General features: G+C 43.2%; 1 protein-coding gene across 1 annotated transcript; it reads right to left on the minus strand.

Annotated features, from left to right (window-relative positions):
- Window positions 1-41: 41 nt before the first annotated feature.
- Window positions 42-25,017, minus strand: ADRM1 (ADRM1 26S proteasome ubiquitin receptor). Its single transcript, XM_081322846.1, has 10 exons — window positions 24,837-25,017; window positions 18,237-18,447; window positions 15,392-15,508; window positions 14,594-14,717; window positions 13,609-13,695; window positions 6,941-7,022; window positions 6,392-6,621; window positions 5,926-6,083; window positions 4,180-4,282; window positions 42-1,093 (listed from the first exon to the last, which is right to left on the minus strand). Exons 2-10 carry the CDS (start codon window positions 18,444-18,446, stop codon window positions 987-989), a joined length of 1,218 nt encoding a protein of 405 aa, XP_081178972.1. The 5' UTR covers window position 18,447; window positions 24,837-25,017; the 3' UTR covers window positions 42-986.

Here is a 25,017-nt window from a genome sequence, read left to right on the forward strand (position 1 = left end):
TGTGTATATGTGTGTGTGTATATCCCATCACATTGGGTTAAGACAGTTCTAAAAATAATTTTATTACTCATCAATATATTGGTTATTTTAATGCCGGGGTACATATGGAAAAGTGGATTTTAACTCACCCTTTCTTTCAGCAATTTATTTGGGGGGGGGGGGGCTGAATGATTAAAGCAATATTCCTGTACATCATTTGCTACATACTTCCAATAAAATTGTTCTTTTCTTGTAAAATGTGTACAAAGTGGCTTCAATGCAGAATACATTTGAGTGAATGCATTCATAGACCACAAAAGGGGATATTAGTCTTCCCTCTTTATACAGTGCGAATTACATGCTTACAACCAACTAAATTGCTTGCAAGGGTTCAATTCTATAACTTCCCCAGGAAAAACAATAAATTTGCCAGTTGTTTTGTCAACTTCAAAGCCATAACCTTTCTTTATCACCTTGTGTCATTCCCACCTTGGAGAAGCCTCTTTGCAAATGGAGGTTAAGCCAGTTAAAAATACTTGGGACTTGTGGTTCCTGTGAAAATACAGAATTCTGCTCAATTTCCCTGGGCCCCACATTATCCAACACACAGGGAGGGGTGATCAGACTCTCAGGAGCCCTCAAATCTTTAATGAAGGCATGAAGTCAAAAATATTCCACCAGATATAGACACGCCCAGATACAATTAGCTAAATATAAATATATATATGTATATATATATAAACTAACAGGTGTAGGCTAACCCTTCAAACTTAAAACGGTAGTGTTTTACTGGATGCAAGATTTCATTTAGTCCAATGAAATCTTTCCTAGGGACAAGTGTGTCTTAAGGCTAAACAGCTGCCTGTCTGGGAAGAAATAGGGAAAAAAGTTTTTATTTCCAGGAAGAATTTGGGGAGCAAGATCCTTTACTTGTAGATTTGATACACGGAGTTAGCTAGGGATTCTACTTAATATCTAGGAGCATCATTCAGACACTATTAAGAAACTTAATCTAAACTCATGTCTTCCTCTTCGTCCTTCTTCTCCTTTGCTTCTCCTTCTTTTTGGTCAGATTTGACGTTGTTCTGCATGGCTTTTGCAAACGCCTCTACGTCTATAGAAACAAGACACGTTACATTGATAATTCGGCAAGAGAAAAGTAGGGAAGACAGCAGGCTGCCTTTTACACATATGAAGTGCATAGTTGCAACATACAACTTGCGACAGCATGGAAGCTGCAGCAGGACAGCTACAATCTGCCAGATCTGTTTTTAAATGCTAGTCGAAATCATAAACCCTTTGCACAAATAATGCTGGCCTAATTTTGTTTCTCTTCTAAACCCATTTCCAAGAACTGGATACCACACTTTCCATGTCACTATATTTTAGTAGTAGTAGATTTTATTTTTAATTTAGATCTGTAAGTTGCTCCTCCACTCAGCACACATTCTTGACAGCATAGAATTAAAACTTTCGTATTAAACAAAAGATGAGGGGAAACAGCAAGCGATAGCCAGGCAAATTACATACCAATGTGAGTCTCGTCAGTCTATTTCAAACCTTCACGGGGGGGGGGGGGGGGAACGATCAAGTTTTTAAAGACATCTAAACATTTGTAGTGTCAGGATGATCCAACACGGGTTTTCAAGAGGAGTAGCCCTCTGGTAGCATTCTTGGTTGAAACCCTCCTTAACAATTCACGAGTAAGGATTCAACTAATTCTCTATACCCATCTGTAGCCCAAACATAGGAAGACATACAAATGACCCCACCAAAAAAAAAAAAAGTGCCGGGCTTTGAACTACCGCATCAGCAATGGACAATCCTGAATAGGATTCCCACCTCACATGGCGTCTGCCAGGAGTGTCTCTGTATAAATGGGCCATAACATCCTCCCCTCAAGTGTGACTGCGGGATCCCGCATCAAACTGTAGATCACATCATCACCGGCTGTAATCTGAGGGTATATTTTATTTATTTATTTATTTTAATTCCATTTATATCCCGCCCTTCTCCGAAGACTCAGGGCGGCTTACAAGCTTAGCAGTAGCCTTCATTCTATGTATATGCCTGCTTGTTAGGGCTTTCACACACACCCCCAAGCGGCATTATTACAAAGTCAGCTTAATTGCCCCCAACAATCTGGGTCCTCATTTTACCTACCTCGGAAGGATGGAAGGCTGAGTCAACCTTGAGCCTGGTGGGATGCGAACCTGCAATAATTGCAGGCAGCTGGTGTTACTTAAGGAGGCATGATTTTTAAAATATTAATGATGCTGGGCTTAAATGGTTAGATCAGAGGTTTCCCAATCTTTCCGGGCTCGTGAGAGCAGTTTCAAAATTGGTGCACGGGCACGAAAACAAGGCCACGCACACTGGTGCAGCGCTAGCGGCCCCGTTTGTGCCTGCGTGAACGGCTGCAAAACACACACACACACACACACACACACACACACACACAGCAGACACAATTATTTTTGGAGTAGCTTTCATCCCAAAAAGTGAAGAACTAAAGAGCCCCTTGTTGCGGGTGAAGAAGGAGAGTGCCAAACTTGGGTTGAACCTTAACATTAAGAAAACCAAGATCATGGCATCCGGCCCTCTCAATTCCTGGCAAATAGATGGGGAAGAAATGGAGGTAGCGACAGATTTTATTTTCCTGGGCTCCAAGATCACCGCAGACAGGGACTGCACCCAAGAAATTAAAAAATGCTTGCTCCTGGGGAGGAAAGCCGTGGCAAATCTAGACAGCACACTAAAAAGCAGAGACATCACCCTGTCAACAAAAGTGCGTATAGTCAAGGCTATGGTCTTCCCAGTTGCAATGTATGGCAGTGAAAGCTGGACCATAAAAAAGGCTAAGCGCCAAAGAATTGAGGCCTTTGAACTATGGTGCTGGAGAAGACTCCTGCGAGTCCCTTGGACTGCAAGGCGATCAAACCGGTCAGTCCTAGAGGAGATCAACTCTAACTGCTCTTTAGAAGGCCAGATCCTAAAGCTAAAACTCAAATACTTTGGCCACCTAATGAGAAGGAAGGACTCACTGGATGTTGTGATTCAGGGTCAGCCTGTGGGTTCGGCAGTTGGGCCGGACGATTCAGAGGAGGGGGGTGTTGGAGAGCTTGCTGAGGATAGCCTTGAGGCTCCGCAGAGCCCTCAGCCAGGCCCCTCCCATCTGGTTACGACGCAGACCCAGCTGTGTGAGCCTGACAGCGTGGATGAAGATGACCCACAGCTAGCCCTGTTCAAGGACGCCCGACGCAGGAGGCAGTCAAGCAGGAGTAAACAGAGGAAGGCAATGGGGCACCTCAGAAGCAGGCAGAGAGAAGCCACGCCTTGAACTGTTTAAAAGGGGAATGTGTGGGAGGGCTGGTTTGCTGAAGGCAACCGTTTGAATAGCTCCTGTTTCATGGTTCGTGTTTTGTTTTGCTCTGTTTGCTGTTTTGTGTCCATAAATTTGGCAGGCTTAGTTCCAGCCTCTTGCCTTCTTGTAAAGGGGTTGTCCCTGCCTTTTCTGTAGGGCCGGTAGTAGGCTGGTACAGAACACTGGAGAAGAGCCTAATGCTGGGAAAAGGTTGAGGGCAAGAGGGACGACAGAGAATGAGGTGGCTGGATGGAGTCACTGAAGCAGTAGGCGTGAGCTTAAATGGACTCCAGAAGATGGTAGAGGACAGGAAGGCCTGGAGGAACATTGTCCATGGGGTCGCGATGGGTCGGACACAACTTCGCAGCTAACACCAACAGCTTTCATCCATGCCTAATTCTGCCCCAAAGCTGATTTTTTTGCTCCCTTGGGCACTGCTTTATGTAGAATCATCCCCTTGAAGGCTCTCTGTGGACATCCTCTGGGATAAACATTGACACTCAAGGGATGCTATTTGTAGAACTTGCCATGAGCGCACTTTTTTTTTAACGGAATCATGATAGCAGTGTTTCTTAACTGTATCAACTTGAAGATGTGTGGACTCCAACGCCCAAAGTTCCACCTGCCAGCATGCTAACTGGGGAATTCTGGAAGCTGAAGTCCGCACACTGTAAAGTTACCTTGGCTGAGAAACACTGGATTAAAGTGGCCCAAAATGCCTCCCAGAAAAAAAAAAATAAGAGCAGAATTCAAATCTCACAACGTATTACTTCACCCATAGAAAGATTTCCGTTAGTGATTCAGCGGCTCCTACTTAGCTATGCAAATGAACTTACCGCCTTTATTTGCGGCGTCTATGGCCTCAGCTGGTAAGCCAAACTGACTCATCAGGGGCCCCAGTTGCCCAGAAGCCAAGGCAGCACTGAACATGCTCAGCGCCTGCAAAATGGGAAAGAAAAAAAAGATCAGGTCATTTAGGCTATAAAAGCACCAGATTCTGAGAAAATTAAGCTGCTTCTATCTTCAGAGAGGCAGGCTATGGATGATCCTGTTCCAAGAAGATTTAGTGATAGGAAAAATCAAAAATCCAGTTCCCATATGGGCTACAGACCACAAAGGTAGATGAGGGATCCTTCTCATGGATTCTACCTATGATACAATCCAATCGTATTTCACTCTTTGCATTTTCTTTCCATCCTAAAATATTATGCTCGAATTTCAAAACACAACCTCTGCCCTATAATTCCCAAAAATTTCTTGATGTGTCAATTGGAGCTAAAGAAATCAGCTAGTGCCGCTCGCTTTGTTGTAAACTATCACAACATTCTTAGTTGAATTGTCACTAGTCCTGTGGACTCATAGCTAAGCAGTGCTGGGATAAGTCACCGTAAATCAGAAAGGAGTAAGCAACACAGCCCCCAAACAGTACGTACCGGTACTATCGAAAGCTTCAGATAGAACACCAGCAAAGTTCTATTGGTTAAAATAACAGGTAAAGGTCTGAATGAACTGTCTCTCATCCTCCACATAACCTTTTCCCAACCTGACCCTTTAGGCCACTTTGGTTCATAAGTTCTTGACTTATTGATGCATCATTTAGCGACAGTTCAAAGTTACAATGGATCTCCCCAGAGTTAATGTGTTTCCCTAAAAGTAGGGCCTAGCTCGATTTTGGGGGGTGGGCCTAATATAAGCCCTATCCCCAAAATAAGCCCTAGTTTTGGGGCGAGGCACACACCTAAAAGTGTGTGTGTGTGTATGTCAAGCTAGGGCGGGCAGGTGGAGCTGCCCCATCCGCTTACCTCGCAGCCAGGCCTCTCCTCGCTGGTCCACTACTTCTGAGGCCTCTTCTGCAGCCAGGCCTGCATTTCAGTCACAGGGCGTTCCAGAAGGCCTGTGCAGCCAAGAACCAAGCTATGGATTCAATCTGAAACTCGGTTCTGCAAGACCTCGGCAGCCAAGCACCAAGCAATGGATTGAATCCATAGCTCGGTACTCAGCTGCTTAGGCCTGACTGCAAAATGCAGGTCCGAATGCAGCTGCAGAACTTCGGCCCCAGAAGAAGTGGACTGGTTGGGTGGGGCTGTTGCTGCTGGAGGTGAGGTAAGGCCTACCCCGAAAATAAGACTTGGTGCCTCTCTTGGTCTTATTTTTGGGGAAATACAGTACTTAGGACTCATGTTCAAAGTTACAACATTCACCTGGCCCCCTTCAGCAGTCACATAACCGCATTTTCAGTACTTGGCAAACGGCTCACCTTTGCAGCACCTGCAGTCACATAAAATACGATTTGCCACATTTTTTGCCAGTTTCCAGTGTTTACTTCTGGTCTCCGGCAAAAGAAAAAGGCTTTCGGGAAAATGGATTTGCTTAATGAGTGTGGCATTTGCTTAACCACCACCAAAAAAAATGTTCAAAAATAGGGTCCGGACATATGATGCTTTGACTTAACCTCTGTAATGACTTACAGTTTTAACTCTGGGCTCAATTATGGTTAAGAACTACCTGTACAAGTTAACTTAAGACCTTCTTATTCAACCTGGAATCAAGTTCTGGTCTTCTGCTGACATTAAATTGGTTACCTGATGGAATTGTGGAGAGGTGAGCGTGTTCTGAATCTCCTCTGCAGTTTGCGGCAGAGATTCCCCTGAAGGAAGGTAAGGGAGCAAGCGCTCTTGAACTTCTGTGTTGGCCAGAATAGGTGCCATTATTTCTGGAGTAAGCACACTGGACAGGTCAACTGTGGAAGAATACAATTAAGATGGCCTCTTGAGGTACAAGGAATTAGCAAAGATGCTACAGGTGATCACAAATTCCAAGAACCTGGGAATCCCCCCAATAAGTATAAAAATCATTACTACCACATCCTAAGGGTGCTAGTCGATTCTAACCCAACAGCTACCTAACACTGGTTCATACTGTTGTATCTGAAGTCCAGAACTTTATCTAACTCCAGGTTGGGGTGATAAAGACTGAATTGTTAGGATGGAAATTCAAGGAAAGATGCCTGCTTTAGGTTGACATACCAAAGTTGCAACCCTCTTTTACCTTGCTGTCCTCCTGTTCCGGCTGGTACATTCATAGTAGCTAAGATGGTCTGAAGATCACTCAGTTGGATAGGTTGGGTAGGGCTTGTTGCTGTGCTGGTCCCATTTCCTGAGCTCGGAGCAGGACTAGGACTAGTGGCTGTGGCAGCTGCAGGAGCAGCAGGAGCGGGCGTCACCCGTGTGGAGGAGGTAGTGGAGGATGGTGTGACAGCTGCTGACTGGCTGCGAGAACTGAAAGATTTGGGGGGAAAAATTCTGCAACTGTTATTTCTCAGCTAAAGAGAAGGGGGTTAAGAACTGACCTTCTAATTTAGGCCAACATCTATTCTTCATTTGACAAGGACTGCCAGGGTTTATTCAGACTTCCCTAGAACTGTGGTAAGATGCCACAATTGCAGATGCGGCTGATTTAGCTCAGGTACAGGAGAGCTGATTTTGTGGCATAAAATTGTCCCACTGTGTGGCTGAGAGGCCTTAAAACATTGCAACAACATATAATGAAATTAACTTCTACCCCTACATTAATATTTAAAAGGACATTTAAACTTACCTTGAAGAAGAGCTGCTAGTTGGAGGCCCCCCACTGCCCAACAGACTAGCCAGACCAGGACCTGTCAGAGCACCGAGTCCGCCTATCGGCACAATTAACAATAAGAATTTAAAAAACGAGGTCATTTCTTATAAAAAAGTTTACCCAAGCGTATTCTTATTCCAAACCTAATTTACTTTGTAGGTCTCTCATGAGAGGCTAAATTGTGCATTCCCACATCATAAAACTGTATCAGTGAGAGGATTCTCAAAAGGTATTTCTGAAATAATAGCTGTGCACCATGTCTTCCAATTTCATGTATCAAACCAGTCCTGACTCAAATAGGATCAAACGAAAATCCAAAAGTTCTAGACCAAACATTCAGAACCGCAAATGATGGAGATCGGTTGCAGCACTTTTGGGGCAAAGACTCACAACCTTCAGAAAACTGTGTCCTACTATGGAACCCTGAACAGCAGTAAATAAAAAGGAAGCACAATGACCATGTGATCAATTATTCTATTAAAGGAATCTCTCACTTTACTACTTACCGGTCTCAGCACCAAGTCAAGGCCTCCACAAACAGCCAAAAGTGCAGAAAAACCGACAGGGATTGGTTTTTTTTTTTGTTTTTTTATTAAAGAGTTTTACAAAAAAAAAATTTTTTACAATGCATATCCCCAAAACCCACCTGCCCCAAACCACCCCCCTTCCCCCCCCCACTTACCAGAGCTGAATACAGGGTTATAGATATAATAATCATATTCTAACTAAAATTATCCATTATAAAATTAACCAAATTCATAATGTGCTTTAACTCCCCTTTAACATAGATATATTCAAATTATTAAAAACATAATAATGACTTAAACAAAAATATAATCAATACTAATACTAGAATTAATCACAATCTAAAATCTACTCATAAGCTAAATGGAACTTTTTAGTCCCATATTTATTCTGAATATAATCTATCCATCTCCTCCAAACTGAAATATATCTTTCTTGCGAGTGATCCTTCAAATAAGCAGAAATCTTAGACATTTCTGCAAGATTCGATACCTTAAGTACCCATTCTTCTATAGTAGGCAAACTATCCTTCTTCCAATATTGTCCCACCAGTAACCGTGCTGCTGTTATCAAGTTCAACATCAAATTGATTTATTTAGTATCACAATCTACAACAATACCCAATAAAAACAATTGTGGAGAAAACTTTATCTTTCTCTTAAAAATCTTTTGAATGTTCCACCAAATTTTAATCCAAAAAGCTTTTATATTTCTACAAGTCCACCACATATGAAAATAAGTATTATCTAAACTACCACATCTCCAGCATTTAGACTGTAGGTTAGGATACATGTTAGACAACTTTTTGGGATCCAAATGCCATCTATAAAACATTTTATAAAAAATTACTCTTAAATTTTGAGCCTGAGTAAATTTAACATTTCTGACCCAGATTGCCTCCCAAGTATCCAACGGAATTGGTTCCTGTATGTTTTGTGCCCACTTTATCATACAATCTTTAACTAATTCCGTCTCCGAGTCCAATTCAATTAAAACATTATATATCCTCTTTATATGTGCACGATTTAAATCTCTAATTTGTTTTACTAAGTTTTCATCTGTAATTGTGATGCCAACCTTCTGATCCAGCTTCCACCTAGCTTTCAATTGGGTATATTGGAACCAAGAGTAACTTATATTTTCTTGTTTTAACTCATCTAATGATTTAAGTTGCCAATTATTCCCTCCCAATCTAAGTAATTCCTTATAGGAAAACATATCCAAACTCACTCCCATAGATACACCTTCTATCGGTTGAGATAATGTCACAACCAAGTCATCAGCAAAAGCTCTCAATCTATAATCATTCTGTTTTATTTTAATTCCCTTTATCATAGAAGACTCTCGAATTTTAATTAATAAAATCTCTAACGTTAATACAAACAACGATGATAGGGGACATCCCTGTCTTGTACCTTTTTCAATTTTAAACATCTCTGTTAACCCATAAATTGTAATTTGTGCAGTTGTTGATATATAGCTTTAATAGAATGTAAGAATCCTTCTCCAAAATTCATTTCCTCAATAACTCTAAATAAAAATTGCCAATTCAATTGATCAAAAGCTTTTTCTGCATCCAAAAATATCAATGCTGCAGGGACTTGGTTGTTCTTATCCAAATATTCAAGCAAATTTACAATTTGTCTTACATTTCATATACCTTCCAGATATAAATCCTGATTGATCACTATGAATTATTTGCTTTAAAACTTGCATTAATCTATTAGCCAATACTTTGGCAAAGATCTTATAATCTGTATTCAAAAACGATATAGGTATATAATTTTTAGGTTGAGTAAGGTCTTGATCCTCCTTTGGAATCAATGATACAAAGGCTGTCCTCCAAGATGGAGGAACTGCTCCTCCAGTCTGAATTTCATTAAACAAGATCTTTAAAGGTTCAATCATTTCAACCAACAACATTTTATAATAAATTGCTGTTAATCCATCTGTTCCTGGGGCCTTGCCCACTTTCAACTGTTTAATAGCTAAAGAGATTTCCTCTGATGTTATTAAGCGGTTCATCTCAAGTTGTTGTTCTTTTGAAAGTCTAGGAAAATGTGCTTCCTGTAAATATTTATCTGTATCTAAAACTTGTATGTTTTCTCTAGAATATAATTTCGAGTAAAAATCTAAAAAAACTCCTCTTAATCAATTTTTGTTAATAGACTTCTTTTCCTTTATATTCTATTTTATCTATAGTACGTAATTTCTGTTTCTTCCTTAATTGATAAGCCAGCCACCTACCAGGCTTATTAGCGTTACAAAAAGCATTATGCCTAGCATAACGCAAATTAGTATGCTACTTGGTCAGCCATTAGCATACTAAATTGTTCTTTCAATAAATGTATCGAGGTCCTTAAATTATTATCCAATGGATTCAAAATAAGATCTTTCTCCTTAGATTTAATCTCTTCCTCAAGATCTTTACGTTTTTGCATTTGCTTACGCCTATAAGCATTATTCATATAAATCAAGACCTCTCATGTAAGCTTTACTAGCATCCCAAACCATTCCCATCGATGTACCTTTATGCATATTTATAACAAAAAATTCTTTCAGATGTTCTCTACATTTCTGCAAAAACACCTCATTTGTAAATAGATTTTCATTCAATCTCCAGGATCTTCTATTATCATCTTCAGCAAAGAACTCCAACCAAACAGGACTATGATCCGACAATGTCCTAGGAAAAATCTTAACGTTCTTAACCCTAGAGAAGATCAGTAGTAATTAAGATAAAATCAATCCTAGAGAAAGATTTGTGTCTATCCGAAAAAAAGTAAAATCTCTGTCCTTCATATTCCTTTCCCGCCTTACATCTCTTAGCTCCAAATCCTCCTTCAAATAAAAAAAGGCTTTGGGCAGTTTTGAATAATTAGAAGGGTTTTTAAAAGATCCCTTATCTTCAAATGAGTCCAAAACTCCATTCCAGTCCCCCATCATAATAACAGATTTGTAATCCAATTCGATTAGTCTTTGATGTAAAAATTTAAAAAACTTTTGCTGTTGTTGATTTGGAGCATATAATCCAATAAGAAGAACTTTCTTTCCTTGTAACATCAGTCCAATACTAACATATCTCCCTTGTTTATCCGATTCAATTAATCTAGCCGAAAAATCTTTTCTTAGATAAATGACCACTCCAGCCTTCTTGTCCGGAGCAAAGGCTGCAAAATGTGTTCCCAACCGGGAATTAGCCAAATACTTTTGGTCCTTTAATGCAATATGAGTCTCTTGTAAGCAAACAATATCGTTTTTATGTTGTTTCAAATAGTAAAATACTTTCTTTTCTGTGGTGAATTTAAGCCATTAACATTCCATGTCAGGAACTTCACCATCTCTGGTGACCAGGAGCCTTTGGAACAAGGCCTGAAGATCAGCTGTTGCTCTCTTCGGACGTGCTCCTCCCACAGGCTCTGAAACAGCCGCATCTTGCGTAGTTAAACCAGATACAAGCTTCTGTTTTTGCTCCTTTTCCTTATGCTTGTATGCTGCCCGTGTCATCCTCTGTTCTCTCGGGTCCTCCTTTAACACCAAACTCTGCTCCATAGTCTCAACCTGCTGCATCTCCTCAAGAGGCAGTGACATTGCCCCTTCATTCAACTGTTTATCTTCTTGTCTTACTTCTGTTCTTTTAACTCGAGGAGACGGTGGTGAGCCTGCTTTAAGGACCTTAGTATAAAAATCTTTTGCTTTTAAAATTGTATTCAACCTATACCTTGTCCCTGCATAACTCACCACAATTCCAATGGGTATTTCCCATCTAAACTGAATTTGTCGCTTCTTAAGCTCATCAGACAAAAAGGCGAAGTCTTTCCTTCTCCTAAGAATTTTTGGGGGTATCTCCTTTAAAATTATAATATCTTGGCCTGCAATTTGGAATCTTTCCCGGTAAAAAGCTTGGATGATTGCATTTCTAGTTGATCTCCTGGAGAGGTAAATCACTACATCTCTAGGTAAATTTTTCTGTCTGGCAATCCAGGAATTAACCCTAAATGTCTTATCCATCTCTTTAACTAATTCTTCAGGTTCACATTTCAAGACAGGAGCCACTGCCTGCGCCACTTCCCATTCCAAATCTTCTTTAGGGTTCTCTTTCAAACCCCTTATACGCAATGCAAACTCCATATCTCTATATTGTGAAATGATAATTTCATCTTCTGTTCTGTCAATTTTAATCTCTGCTCTGTCCACTTTCTGTTCAGCACTGATAATTTTATTTTCCAAATTCTCAACATACTCCATAGCTGAATCCACACGAACATCCAGGCGTTCAATGTGTGCAGCCAAGCCCTGAAGTGCAAGCACTATATGCTCCCTCATCTGCTTGTTTTGATTAACAAATTCTTCCTTTATTTCTTGCTGTAATACTTGCGTTGATTGCATCACAACTTGCTGAATGTCTGCCAATGTAATTGCAGGTGGTGGAGGGGAAGGTGGTAGTACTGTAGGTTTCATTGTAGTTTGCCCTGCAGCTTGTGATAAAGGTGAAGAAATTGCACTTTTAGAAATTGTAGGGCCTCCCCCATGCCTTGCAGCCATCTCTTAAGTTTCGATTTCCTCTTTCTTCTAGCAGAATCAAAGTTCAGAAAAGAAAAAAAAGGGAAAGGGAAAGGGAGAAAAAAAAAGTTTTTCTCCCAAGTTCCTTATCCTTCAATAAAAAAGGCAAAATACACAAAATCCAGTACTGGTTAAAATCAGTTGCAAATTGTATGTCATGCTATGTTGCAAAATGTAGCAACTTTCCAGGTTTATACAAGAAAGCAACATTCCAGCGCCATTTTTACTCCATTTCAATCAGCTTGCTTAAAACTTGAATAAGATAATAAATCTGAGTTAAAGTTAAAATCCAACTTGAAAATTCAAATCCTCCTGTTTCGCTCTGCCTGCTTCTCAGAGAAAAAAATACTCACAGTCCCATCTAAGCAGCAGATGTAGTTGTCGCGTCTGGTTCCACTCCCTTATGGAGTGAAAGCGTCCTGGGAGCGGAGAGAGCCTGGGCTCCGAGGGAGCTCACCCTATCGACCCCCAAACTAGTTGAGGAATTGACAGGGGAGCTCTACCTCTACCCAGACAAGCTCGTCTCTCCCTCTTCTCCCGAGGGAGAGACTTCGGCACCACGGGACAGCTGATTTTCGCTGTCTCCGAGCGCTTAACGCTTCCCAAGGTCGGGCGGCTTCTAAAACGCCGCCATTCGGCACGGCAGCGCTACCGGCAGCCGGAAACCGACAGGGATTGTAACACCAAATGATCTACCCCTTCCTAAAGTATCTCTAGGTACGCCTGTCCCAAAGTATCAAGACTATCCAAGCATGCTTACTGAGCAGCCCATTAGCATCTCATGCCACACCGAGACATACATTTTATAAGGGAAGGAAAGGGAAGGGAAGGGAAGGAAAAAGGAAAGGGAAGGAAAGAAAAGGAGGGCGGGGAAAGGGGAAAGGAAAGTAAAGTAAAGGAAAGTAAAGTAAAGTAAAGGAAAGGAAAGGAAAGGAAAGGGAAGGGAAGGGAAGGAAAAAGGAAAGGGAAGGAAAGGAAAGAAAAGGAGGGGAAAGGGGAAAGGGGAAAGGGGAAAGGAAAGGAAAGGAAAGGAAAGGAAAGGAAAGGAAAGGAAAGGAAAGGAAAGGAAAGGAAAGGAAAGGAAAGGAAAGGAAAGGAAAAGAAGGGAAGAGGAGAAAAGAGGAGAAAAGAGGAGAAAAGAGAAGAGAAGGAAAGGAAGGGGAAAGGAAAGGAAAAAAGGGAAGTAAAGAAAAAAGGAAAGGAAAGGAAAGGCATTCTTCCTTGTCTTGTTCTATTAGCTTTGATTAACATACAGATATTTAGAAGCACCATTCTTAGGTCTCTCATATACCGGGAAGCAACAGAGCAATTCTGCCTGCAGTCATGCAATAAGAGGAGTTTTGCATCAGTTCAATGGCTGGCAAAAGGTTTTGCTAGATGACCAACCACTGAAGAAAACAAAACAGTTTAAACTGATGCTCCTGCATCCCCTGCTAACATTCACAAATCAGGGCACTTTGATCTGAGTATGGTCTCATCAGTGGCATGACAGCTATTTGCTAAAGCTAAAATAAAATTTAAATACCCTTTTACATAAATATCATGAAAGCATTTACCAAGTCCTCCTAAGCCCGTTGGTCCAATCAACTGCATCAGCTGGTTGTGACTCATGTTTCCCAGAAGACTTTGCAAGCCACCCTCACCTAAAAAGAAAAAGAAAAAAAACACAATGTTTATAACTGTGTAACTAAATGCCAAGCAATGCAAATGGCTTAAGAGAAGGAAAGGTTTAGTGCTACATTTAACATACACAAAAAAAGCATTTTCACACCTTCCTTTCCACAATCCATCTTGTGCAGAGTAAAAGTGCAGGGAAGGTGGGGGGGGGCACACACATGATAAAGAGTCTTTCAATATTTGAGGGGCTGCCACAAAGAGGAGGGGCTTAACTTATTTTCCAAAGCACCAGAAGGCAAGGGAAGGAAAAAATGGATGGAAACTAATCAAGGAGAGAAGCAACCTGGAATTAACCTGGTGTTCCACTGGGTAATTGTCCTCACTGTTAGGAAGTCTCTCCTTAATTAGTTTACATCCATTGTTTCTTGTCCTGCCCTCTGGTGCTTTGGAGAATAAGTTGACCCCCTTCCTCTTTGTGGCAAATATTGGAAGACTGCTATCATGCCCTCCCCCCCGCCCCCCCCCAAAAGTCCTTCTTCTCTCTAAACTGGCCATACCCAGTTCCTGCAGCCATTCTTCATGTGTTTTTATCTCCAGGGCCTTAATCCTCTTAGTTGCTCTTCTTTGCACCAAAGTCTCAACATCTTTTTTGCAATGTGGTGACCAAAACTGGATGAAGGATTCCAGGTGTGGTCTTCACTAAGGCTTTATAAAGCTGCACCAATACTTCACACAATTTTAATTTTGCCTTGGTTTACTGCTACTGTCAAAGCACGGGTTGTTTTTTTTTACCATTTTACATGTGATTTTGATTTTTAGCCAGCACCAAAGATTTTGTAACCGGATTGGAAAGAAATCCTTAAAGGACCAGAACTAAATGACTAAAAGCTTGGGCAGAAAGAGCTCCCTCGATGAGGCTCAGACCTCCAAGGGCAGAAAGTTCATGGCCCCCACTTCCGCTGCCTCCCAGAGCTCCAGGCATGGGTGGGTTGTTGAGGTACTCGTTCACTTTACGGCAGTGCTCTTCATCTTTCTCCGTCTTCGGTTCCTGGAAAGACAAAGAAAAGAAAGAAAGAAAAAAAAACATTTCTTCAGAACAGATAAGTACCCCTTAACATCTTAGGTTTCACAATGAGACCCTCAATTTATGGCCAATTAGCGACCATTTGATGGGACGCGGTGGCTCAGCGGGTTAGGACGCTGAGCTTGTTGATCAGAAGGTCAGCAGTTTGGCGGGTCGAATCCCGAGTGCCATGTAGCAGAGTGAGCGCCTGTTACTCGTCCCAGCTTCTGCCAACCGTAGCAGTTCGAAAGCACGTAAAAATGCAAGTAGAAAAATAGGGACCACTACGGTGGGAAGGTAACAGCGTTCCGTGCGCCTTTGGCGTCTAGTCATGCCGGCCACATGACCACGGAGACATCCTCGGACAAGCGCTGGCTCTTCAGCTTTGAAACGGAGATGAGCACCGGCCCCTAGAGTCGGAAACGACTAGCACGCATGTGCGGGGGAACCTTTACCTTTTAGCGACCATTTGAGGTTAAAACAGACCCTCCCCTAAAGGTGCATATGATCTTGATCCAAAATTAGGCTGATTCTTCTCTACCAATTTCATGATTGTTATCACTCAGAATCTTCTCTAGAGGTACTGACGTTGCACTGTACAGCATCCCATTACAATTCCGGCAGAAACGCAGGACACGGAGACTGAGGCACTCACAAACCTGCATCCAGAAGAAAAGTCTCTTGGATCCAGCCTTGAATTTCAGCACAAAGACACGGCCAGTAGTACACTGAGGTACCCTTTTAAATTCACAGTCATCAGGAAATATAATCAGGTCCTAAAAAGACAAAGGCGGGACCTAAATGTTTACATATCAATTAGTGCTGATCAATAACTGATTTCTCAGTCTGCAATAAGGGAAAAAGAAAGCTTCATGATCAATTCCTCCCTGGAAGGTACCATTCCAACTATCTGGGGGAAATCGTGTAGCTCTTTCTGGAAATCAATCTTCTAGATCAGGGGTAGGCAACCTTGGCTCTTTTATGACTCGTGGACTTCAACTCCCAGAATTCCTGAGCCAGCCACGCTGAGGGGAAAGGGAGAGGTTTCCAAGCTGAGCCATGCTGGCTGAGGAATTCTGGGAGTTGAAGTTCACGAGTCATAAAAGAGCCGAGGTTGCCTACCCCTGTTCTAGATCAAGTGTTCTGCCATTCCCATATATTGTCTAGCCCAGAAATTTGGGGATTAAAAGATGCCTGGAAAACCACAAACCAATTACCTTTCTGGAAGGTTCATTTTCAAAAAAAGAGAAAAACTATCACTGGATGGTTGAGTCAGTGTGTGCTTCCTGAGTTAAAAAAAACCAGGATGTCCCAGGAACAAGCAGGACACATAATTTGTACCAAGTTTGAATTAGGCGTTTATCAGCATGGTTTTCTTGGAGGAGCTGTGGATGCTAGTACGAAATAAAAGTAAACACATGCCTCTATGCTAGTGACGGCGAACCTTTTAGAGACCGAGTGTCCAAACTGCAACCCAAAACCCACTTATTTATTGCTGGGTGCCAGGTGGGTGTGGCCTACTGCGTGGGTGTGGCCAAGGTGGGTGTAGTCACATCAAAGTTGCTTGTGGGGAGGGACACCTGTGGGGGGTGGGCAGGGTTGGGGGAGATCCAGGGGGTCTCTGGCAGGTGGGGCGGTAGGCAGGGGACTCATCCTGTGGGGTGAGGCAAGGCATGGTGAGGGTGCCATTGCCATGGGACAAGGCAAGAGCCGGGGTGGCTGCTGCCTGACACCATCGGCCCTCGCACACAGAATTCAGCGAGTGCATGGGGGCTGACGGTGTCCGTCAGTAGCCACAGCCTGCTGACTCCTCGACCGGCGCACTCTGGGGCTCCACAACCCATCGCCAGTGGTTCAAAGAAGCCGCCTCCGAGATGGATGGTCGGCCAACAGCTGAGGAGGCGATGCAGTGGGTCGTGCCTGGGAAAAGGAGAGCATGCGAGGTCAGGAGGGACGGGGGGGGGGGAGGGAGGGAAACCAGCCATGCTGGGATGCATCCGGCCATGTGGGACCTCGGCAAGTTTGCAGGCAGCTGGTTGAAGAGGGACAGTTGCCACCTCTGAGGCATGGTGTGGGTGCCCACAGAGAGGGCTCTGAGTGCCGCCTGCGGCACCCGTGCCACAGGTTCGTCACCACTGCTCTATGCAGAAAGAGGTAATTTTACATAGATTCATACATTCTATATTTATTCTTTTCCTTGCTAAAATAAGGAGAGGAGAAAAGGGGGCTACACTATGTCACCCCAAAGCTTGCAACTCCCATTTGTTATTATAAATGAGAGCCAGTTTGGCCTAGTGGTTAAGGCGCTGGCCTAGAAACCAGGACATTGCGAGCAATAGTCTCAACCTTAGGCATGAAAAACCAGGCACTTTCTCTCAGCCCAGCCCACTTCCCCTCACACGATGTTATGTTGGGGCAGGGGTCGGCAACCTAAAAAAGAAAAAGAGCCACTGGGAACCGGTTCCATCACAAATTAAAAAAAGAGGGAGCCGCGTGCGTGTGTCCATGCACGCGCATGCGCAAAAAGGTTTTTTGCGCATGCGCGGACGCACGCAGCTGCCATTTTTTTAAAAATGAGATGGAACCGGTTCCCGGTTGCCCGATGGCGACGGCCCGTCTGCAAAGCTGCCGCTTTCGGCAGCTTTGCAGACGGGCCGTGGCAGCTTCCTCAAAGAGCGGCGCCCCTGCCCATTCCGAGAGGTGCGCGCGCACCTCTCCGAACGACCGGAGGTGCGCGCGTACCTCCGCGCGAATGGGCAGCGGTGCCGCTCTTTCAGGAAGCCCGCCGCGGCCTGTCTGTGAAGCTGCCGAAAGCGGCAGCTTAGCAGACGGGCCGCGGCAGCTTCCGCAAAGAGCGGCGCCCCTGCCCATTCCGAGAGGTGCGCGCGCACCTCTCCGAACGACCGGAGGTGCGCGCGCACCTCCCCAAACCTTTGGGGAGGTGCGCGCGTACCTCCGTGCGAAGGGGCAGCGGCGCCGCTCTTTCAGGAAGCTGCCGAAAGCGGCAGCTTCACAGACGGGCCGCGGCGGGCTTCCTGAAAGAGCGGCACCGCTGCCCATTCGCGCGGAGGTACGCGCGCACCTCCGGTCGTTCGGAGAGGTGCGCGTGCACCTCTCGGAATGGGCAGGGGCGCCGCTCTTTGCGCGTGCACCTCTCCAAACGGGCGGTGCCACTCTCCATTTGGAGAGGTGCGCGCGCACCACTGCCCGTTGGAAGAGGTGCGCGCGCACCGGGCGGCTGGGAGCCGCAAGAGACGGCTCAAAGAGCCGCATGCGGCTCCGGAGCCGCAGGTTGCCGACCTGTGTGTTGGGGAAAATAGGAAGAGGAAGGAGCATTATTTTACGCTTGCTTCCTTGAGTTACTTAAAAGGCGGGGTTAAAAAAATATATATAATAAACCAACATGCATACAAGCCTTCTATATATTTTTTTTTTGCTATCAATGGGGCAAACCTGCTTTAAATCTATGCAAGTACAATCCAAGGGCTGGCCGATTCCACTTACATCCTCCACGTTCCCAGATGTCCTGTCTTTCCAACAGAAGTGAATGAGGGAATCATCCGTTTGCTGAATGTAGACAAGGCCCTTCCTCTTATCAGGAGTGACAGTGCTGCCTTTCAAAGACATTTTTCCTGCCCGGAACTCTACCAGGTATTTGCTTGATGAGCCCCGAGAGCCGGGCACCAAGGTTGGGAATAAAGCACCAGAAGACATCCTGAAGAGAGACCAAAGAGTCATAAGCTGTGGCAATCGAGTTTCCAGGGAGGTAAATGTAGATCACTCAATTTTGTCAGCTGCACAGCATCAAAGCTGACCCCCCCCCCTCAATATGATGCTACTGTTCTTAAACCATTTGGGTCGCACCGATTATAGTATTATTTTTATCTGAATTGGGGGGGGGGGTACTCTGTTGCAAAACCATGACCAAGGAACAGAGATCCAAGTGTGCTGAAGCAGATACACTACAGCGGGGGTCTTCAAACTTGGCCCTTTTATGACCTGTGGACTTCAACTCCCAGAATTCCTCAGCCTGGCTGAGGAATTCTGGGAGTTGAAGTCCACAAGTCACAAAAGGGCCAAGTTTGAAGACCCCCGCTGGGGAGGACAGAGCGCAAATTTGATCCAGTGATTTAAGGCACCAGGCTAGAAGCCAGACAACTGTGAGTTCTAGTCCTGTCTTTAGGCATGAAAACTGACTGGGTCTGTTGTGGTCAATCACCACGAAACTGTGAGTTCTAGTCTTCCCTAGGCATCAAAACTGGCTGAGTGGTCTCCTGTCTAGAACAGGGGTCTTCAAACTCAGCGTGCCTGGCTGAAGAATTCTGGGAGTTCAAGTCCACAAGTCACAAAAGGGTGAGGTTTGAAGACCCCTGCACTACGGATAATCTACAACTCAACCCAAAATTTTCATTGCTGACTGAGAGTTAAGCGAGTTTCATCCCAATTTATGAACTTTCTTGCCACAATTGTTAAGTTAGTAACACGGTGAAGTGAATCTGGCTTCGCCATTTGCATGTCAGAAGGTCCACAAAAAGTGATTACATGACCCCGGGACAGTGCAACCATCATAAATATGAGTCAGTTGCCACGCATCCAAATTTTGATCACATAACCACGAGGATGATGCAGTGGTTAAGTGTGAAAAGCCGGTCATGTTCCTTTTTTTCAGTGCCATTGTAACTTTGAATGGTCACTAAGTGAATCATCGTAAGTTGAGGACTACCTGTACCATAATTTTCATTCAGTCTAACGTGCCCAAGGAATAGGTTGCTTTTTTTTCTCTTTATAACTGGTAACCAGCCTCTTCACTTTCAATTCTAGTACCAATCCTTCAATGCAGAAAACCAAGGTAGATAAATGATAGCTAAAGGAGCTATTTCAAGAGATGCTTGATGCAGATTTCATGAAAGAATTATAAGAATTATTATTAAAACAGTTGTTGTTGTTGTTAGTTGCGAAGTCGTGTCCGACCCATCGCGACCCTATGGACAATGTTCCTCCAGGCTTTCCTGTCCTCTACCATCTTCTGGAGTCCATTTAAGCTCACGCCTACTGCTTCAGTGACTCCATCCAGCCACCTCATTCTCTGTCGTCCCCTTCTTCTATTGCCCTCAATCTTTCCCAGCATTAGGCTCTTCTCCAGTGAGTCCTTCCTCCTCATTATTAAAACAGAGCAACTGCCAAATGAAACAGCACAAAAGCCCAACAATCTATCGTAACCAGATTTCTGAGAACACTGCTTTTATTTTAGAAAAGAGTATTGAAACCACGGAAAGAATGACTATCAGTGTCCTATCAGATAATCACACACCTATGTGGGCAAAAATGAAAACCTGGTTAACATAAAAAGCGAGGCCTATCTTTGAAAAAAAAAGTCCAAAGTTTTTGCTTTTTTAAAAAATGTATGCGAATTACTTCCAGAGCTAAAATATTTTTTTAAAAAGTATATTTCCATAATATATTGGCAACAATTTAGCAACTGCATAGGAAGTCCAGCAAAATAAAAACGTTATTGCCAAAAGCACATTTCTTTGAAGAAGCTCAAAGTGAATTGGACTTGAGAGAAGCAACCTAGAACTAAGGACAAATTTCCTGATGGAACAATTGATCAGTGGAACGACTTGCCTCCAGAAGTTGTGCGTGCTCCAACACTGGAGGTTTTTAAGAAGAGACTGGACAGCCATTTGTCTGAAATGGTATATAGGGTTTCTTGCCTGAGCACGGGGTTGGACTAGAAGACCTCAAAATTCCCTTCCAACTCTATTATTATGTTCATTCATGCATGATTTGCCATTTCCTTCTTTCTGGAAAGTATGAATGTCATTTAGCTTTTAACTCCAGAAAAGATCAATCAGGTGCTTAAAATAAAAAGGAGTGAAACTGTTGAAAACAGAATAATTCCATGTAAAATTGAAAATCTATGGTGGAAATATCCGTATTCCAAATATACAAAGCTTTTGGCACAACAGCAAGTAGAGAAATAGCGGGCGGAAAACAGTCCCCGCTTTTTTTCACTCCATGAAAAGATGGGGCTTTCTCCATTCCTTGGATCATATTCAGAAACGGCTGTTTTGAAGTCCTCCAAAAGTCCTCTTCTGAAGGAACCAGCCTGTGTCCCATACAACAGGCATCTGTGCTTCTTGCTTTCATGCCTTATTTTTTTAAGCCTTCATCCTATTGCTACATCAAGTTCTCAAATGAGATCTACTCATGCTATCCTCTTCCAACTACATTCTCCTTTAAAAGCCAAGAAAGTCACTTGGGAGCTTTAAGCCATGACATAAGCGCTTTTTTACAACAGCAGCACTTTGGTGTTTATATCAAATTATCTTTGGGTCAGATTATCAGAGACGAGGAAGGTGACATAGCAGAATAAAGTTTGTCAAACAAATATGTTTTCCAATTGCTCCTCTTTAAGCTTCCTATTCAATTATTCAAGATAGGCCTATTTAAAGGATACATCCAGTCTATTACTAACAATCAGCTGAGTGCTACAAATTTGCTTTGTTCAGGGGCTGTAATTTTGAAGAGATAAAATAAGCATATTCATTTTTGTTCCTTCAAAATACACAAAATACACACTCCTCTATTGCTTGCATGAGGTGGAATGTAATAATCTTAGTAAGGTCTTCTCCAAATAGCAACCTAGCTAGCAAAGGAAAACTAGAAAATAAGTAAAAAAAATAAAATAAAATGCAATCTTATATGTTAGGCTACAGTACCAGGTCATCTATGCCATATGGGATTTGACTTTTATCAAAACGGTGAACAGTGAGGGGGGCAAACTTAGCATTACGGCTAAAATACAGAAATTACAATTCCTGAGAGGCTACAGTACTACAGTACCAATTGCATCAAAACGCACAAATGTTTGCATAAACATTCTGGTTTTGGTCCCAGCTAATGTGTCATAAATCCTCATATAAATGAGTATTAATATATATATATATATATATATATATATATATATATATATATATATATATATATATATATATATATATATATATATATATATATATATATATATATATATATATATATATATATATATATATATATATATATATATATATATATATATATCTTTCCAACAGAAGTGATGAATCTGTTAAGTTTCAACCAAGCCAATGTACTTGGCCTATTTCTCGTTATTACTGTTTGATATTAATTTTATGACAGCACAGCAGCACAATATGCTGCTACACTGAACTCAAATATCACCTCTGGTATAGTATTTTATATCCCTTTATTATTTTTGCAAATAACTCAAGGCATCAAACATACCTAATGATCCTTCCTTCTGTTTTTCCCACAACAATCCTATGTTGAGAGAAGGTGACTGGCCTAAGGTCATCCAGCTTTCATGGCTAAGGCAGGATTTAATCTAAGTCTCCTGGTTTCTAGCCTGGTACCTTAACCACTAGATCAAACTGCCTTTCTGTATACAAGTCTGCCCCATCTACAATTTGGGGAAAATTGTAGTAAACCAATTAAAACAAATTACTCCATGAACTTTTAATTAGCTGGCCTAGAAACCAGGAGGCAGTGAGTTCCAGTCCTGCCTTAGTCATGAAAGCCAACTGAGTCAGCCACTCAGCTCAACCCATCTTACAGGGTTGCTGTTGTGGGGAAAATAGAAGACAAAGAGTATTAAGTATGTTTGCCACCTTGAGTTGAACATATCTCTCTATATCAGGGGTGTCAAACTCAAATTTCATTGAGGGCTGCATCAGCATTGTGGTTGCCCTCAGGGACCGGGTGGGTGTGGCCTACTGGGTGGGCGTGGCTACAGTGCATATGGCCTACTGGGTGGGCATGGCCAACTCTACATCGTTTGCATCAAGGGTGCCTATGGGGGCCCGGGCAGGAGTGGGACAGATCTGAGGGTCTGTGGCAGAAGGAGGGTCTCTGGGCCAGGGCCAAGGCAGTGGGGGCCGTTCCCTCACTGTTTCCAGGATGGCTTCGCAAGCCACATGAAACCACTTTGTGGGCCGGATCCGGCCCCCGGGCCTTGTGTTTGACATGTCTGCTCTATATTATACATTCACACAGGCTGGATAATAAACTAGTGTATAATAAACTAGATAATAAAATAGCAACGAGCACTCCATATTTTAAATATTTCAAGAACACCGTACACAAATATTACATGCAAATTAGTCTTATTTTCTTGAAAAACTTAACTGAATGAAAAAGATCCAGCGTGTACAGGTAATCCTTGATTTATAACAGTTCATTTAATGACTGTTCAAAATTACAACAGCTCTAAAAAGAAAAGTGACTTATGACCATTTTTCTCATTTGTGACCACAGCAGCACCATCTCCATGGTCATGTGATCCAAATTCAGACACTTGGCAACTGATGACTCATATTTACGATGGTTGCAGTGTCCCAGTGTCATGTGATCACCTTCTGAGACCCGATGAGCAAAGTCAATTTACTTAACACCCAGGTTACTAACAGTTTCAGTGATTCGCTTAACAAATGTGACCACAAAGGTCGTAAAGTGGGGCAAAACTCACTTAAATGGTTTAACACCTAGCAAGAGAAATTTCTGGCTCAACTGTGGTTGTAAGTGGAGGACTACCTGCAGTGGGCTTTACAAAACAGAAGCAATTAAAATAAACTCAAGATACAACAAGGTGGCAAAAGCAACTGTGTCCTCCTCAGTTTCCTTACTGCCTCAAACCAGAGACAGAAGCAGGCTGGGGAGAATAAAAGACTCTGCAAAAGCAAACAAATAAGGATTCCCAATTTGGAGACAAGTCCTGGCTTTATTTGGGCCCTATGGAAAAGGGTAGGCTTGGCTGACATCCTAAGCAAGCATGAATCTCCCTACTGCGGGCCCCTTTCTTCAGCTGCACCCAAATAGACAAATCCCTGCAATCAGAAAGTTAGCAAGCCAAGGAAGTTCTAGCTCCAAGCTCTTTTTGGGTAGGAGACCACGACGACCCTTTCCCTTTGGTTTCCACCTGGGACCTTTTTTTTTTCCAATCAGCCAATCCGAATAGAGCTGGAAGGGACTTTGGAGGTCTTCTAGTCCAAACCTGGCCCTTTTATGACTTGCGGACTTCAACTCCCAGAATTCCTCAGCCGGGCCCGCTGGCCGAGGACTTCTGGGAGTTGAAGTCCGCAAGTCATAAAAGGGCCACGTTTGAAGACCCTTGTTCTATCTAGCCCAGGGGTAGGCAACCTTGGCTGTTTTATGACTTGTGGACTTCAACTCCCAGAATTCCTCAGCCAGCCATGCTGAGAGGAAAGGGAGAAGTTTCCAAGCTGAGCCATGCTGGCTCAGGAATTCTGGGAGTGGAAGTCCACAAGTCATAAAAGAGCCGAGGTTGCCTACCCCTGTTCTAGTCCAACCCCCTGCTCAAGCAGGAGGCCTTGTATCCAGGCAAATGACTGTCCAGTCTCTCCTTAAAAGCCTCCAGTGCTGGAGCACCCACAACTTCTGAAGGCAAGTCGTCCCACGGATTTGTTTTCACTGAGTTTCTCCTTCGTTCTAGGTTGCTTCTCTCCTTCATTCGTTTCCATCCGTTGCTTCGGAGTGCTTTGGAGAACAGATTTATTTATTTATTTATTTCAAAAAGCCTTGACAAATACTATATATATATATATATATATATATATATATATATATATATATATATATATATATATATATATATATATATATATATATATATATTTCCGTTTATATACCGCCCTATTCCCGAAGGACTCAGGGTGGTTTACAGGGCCAAATGAAAACAGGACAATATAAAAATTAAAATAAAATTAAATTAAATCAATAGCCCCCCCCCAAAAAAAAGTTTAAAAGGTTGACACCCCCCTCCCCCACCCCCACCCGTGGCAGCCCTTCAAATACTGGAATACTTTTGTCAGCCCGACCTTTATAAAAACCGCCTCTCTGCGAGTCTCCCCTGGGCGCGCCCACCCCGCGCACGCTCTCCACCTGGTGGGATCCTCGGACTACAGTTCCCATCCTGCCCGGCCCCCGTCGGGACTTGAAGGATGCGACTGAGTCCCGCTCGCGTGGTTGAGAAAGGCTCCCCTCACCCACAAACAATCTTTCCCTACCGAGCCCGCCGACCGTTACCTGTCGCCTCAACTAGGCCTCCCGCCGCTCGCTCCTCGTCCCCTCAGAAGCTTCGACGGCCTCTTCCGGCTCCCCTCAGCTCCCTTTCCAGTCACACCGGAAGACCGCCTTCCTTCTCGCCTTCTTCCCTCTTGAATTGGCTGGCAGTTTCCCCGCCCTTAGACGTCGCCTTGGCCGGAAG

This window comes from Vipera berus, assembly GCF_964194415.1.
Source record: "Vipera berus genome assembly, chromosome: 3".
Lineage (NCBI taxonomy): Eukaryota > Metazoa > Chordata > Lepidosauria > Squamata > Viperidae > Vipera > Vipera berus.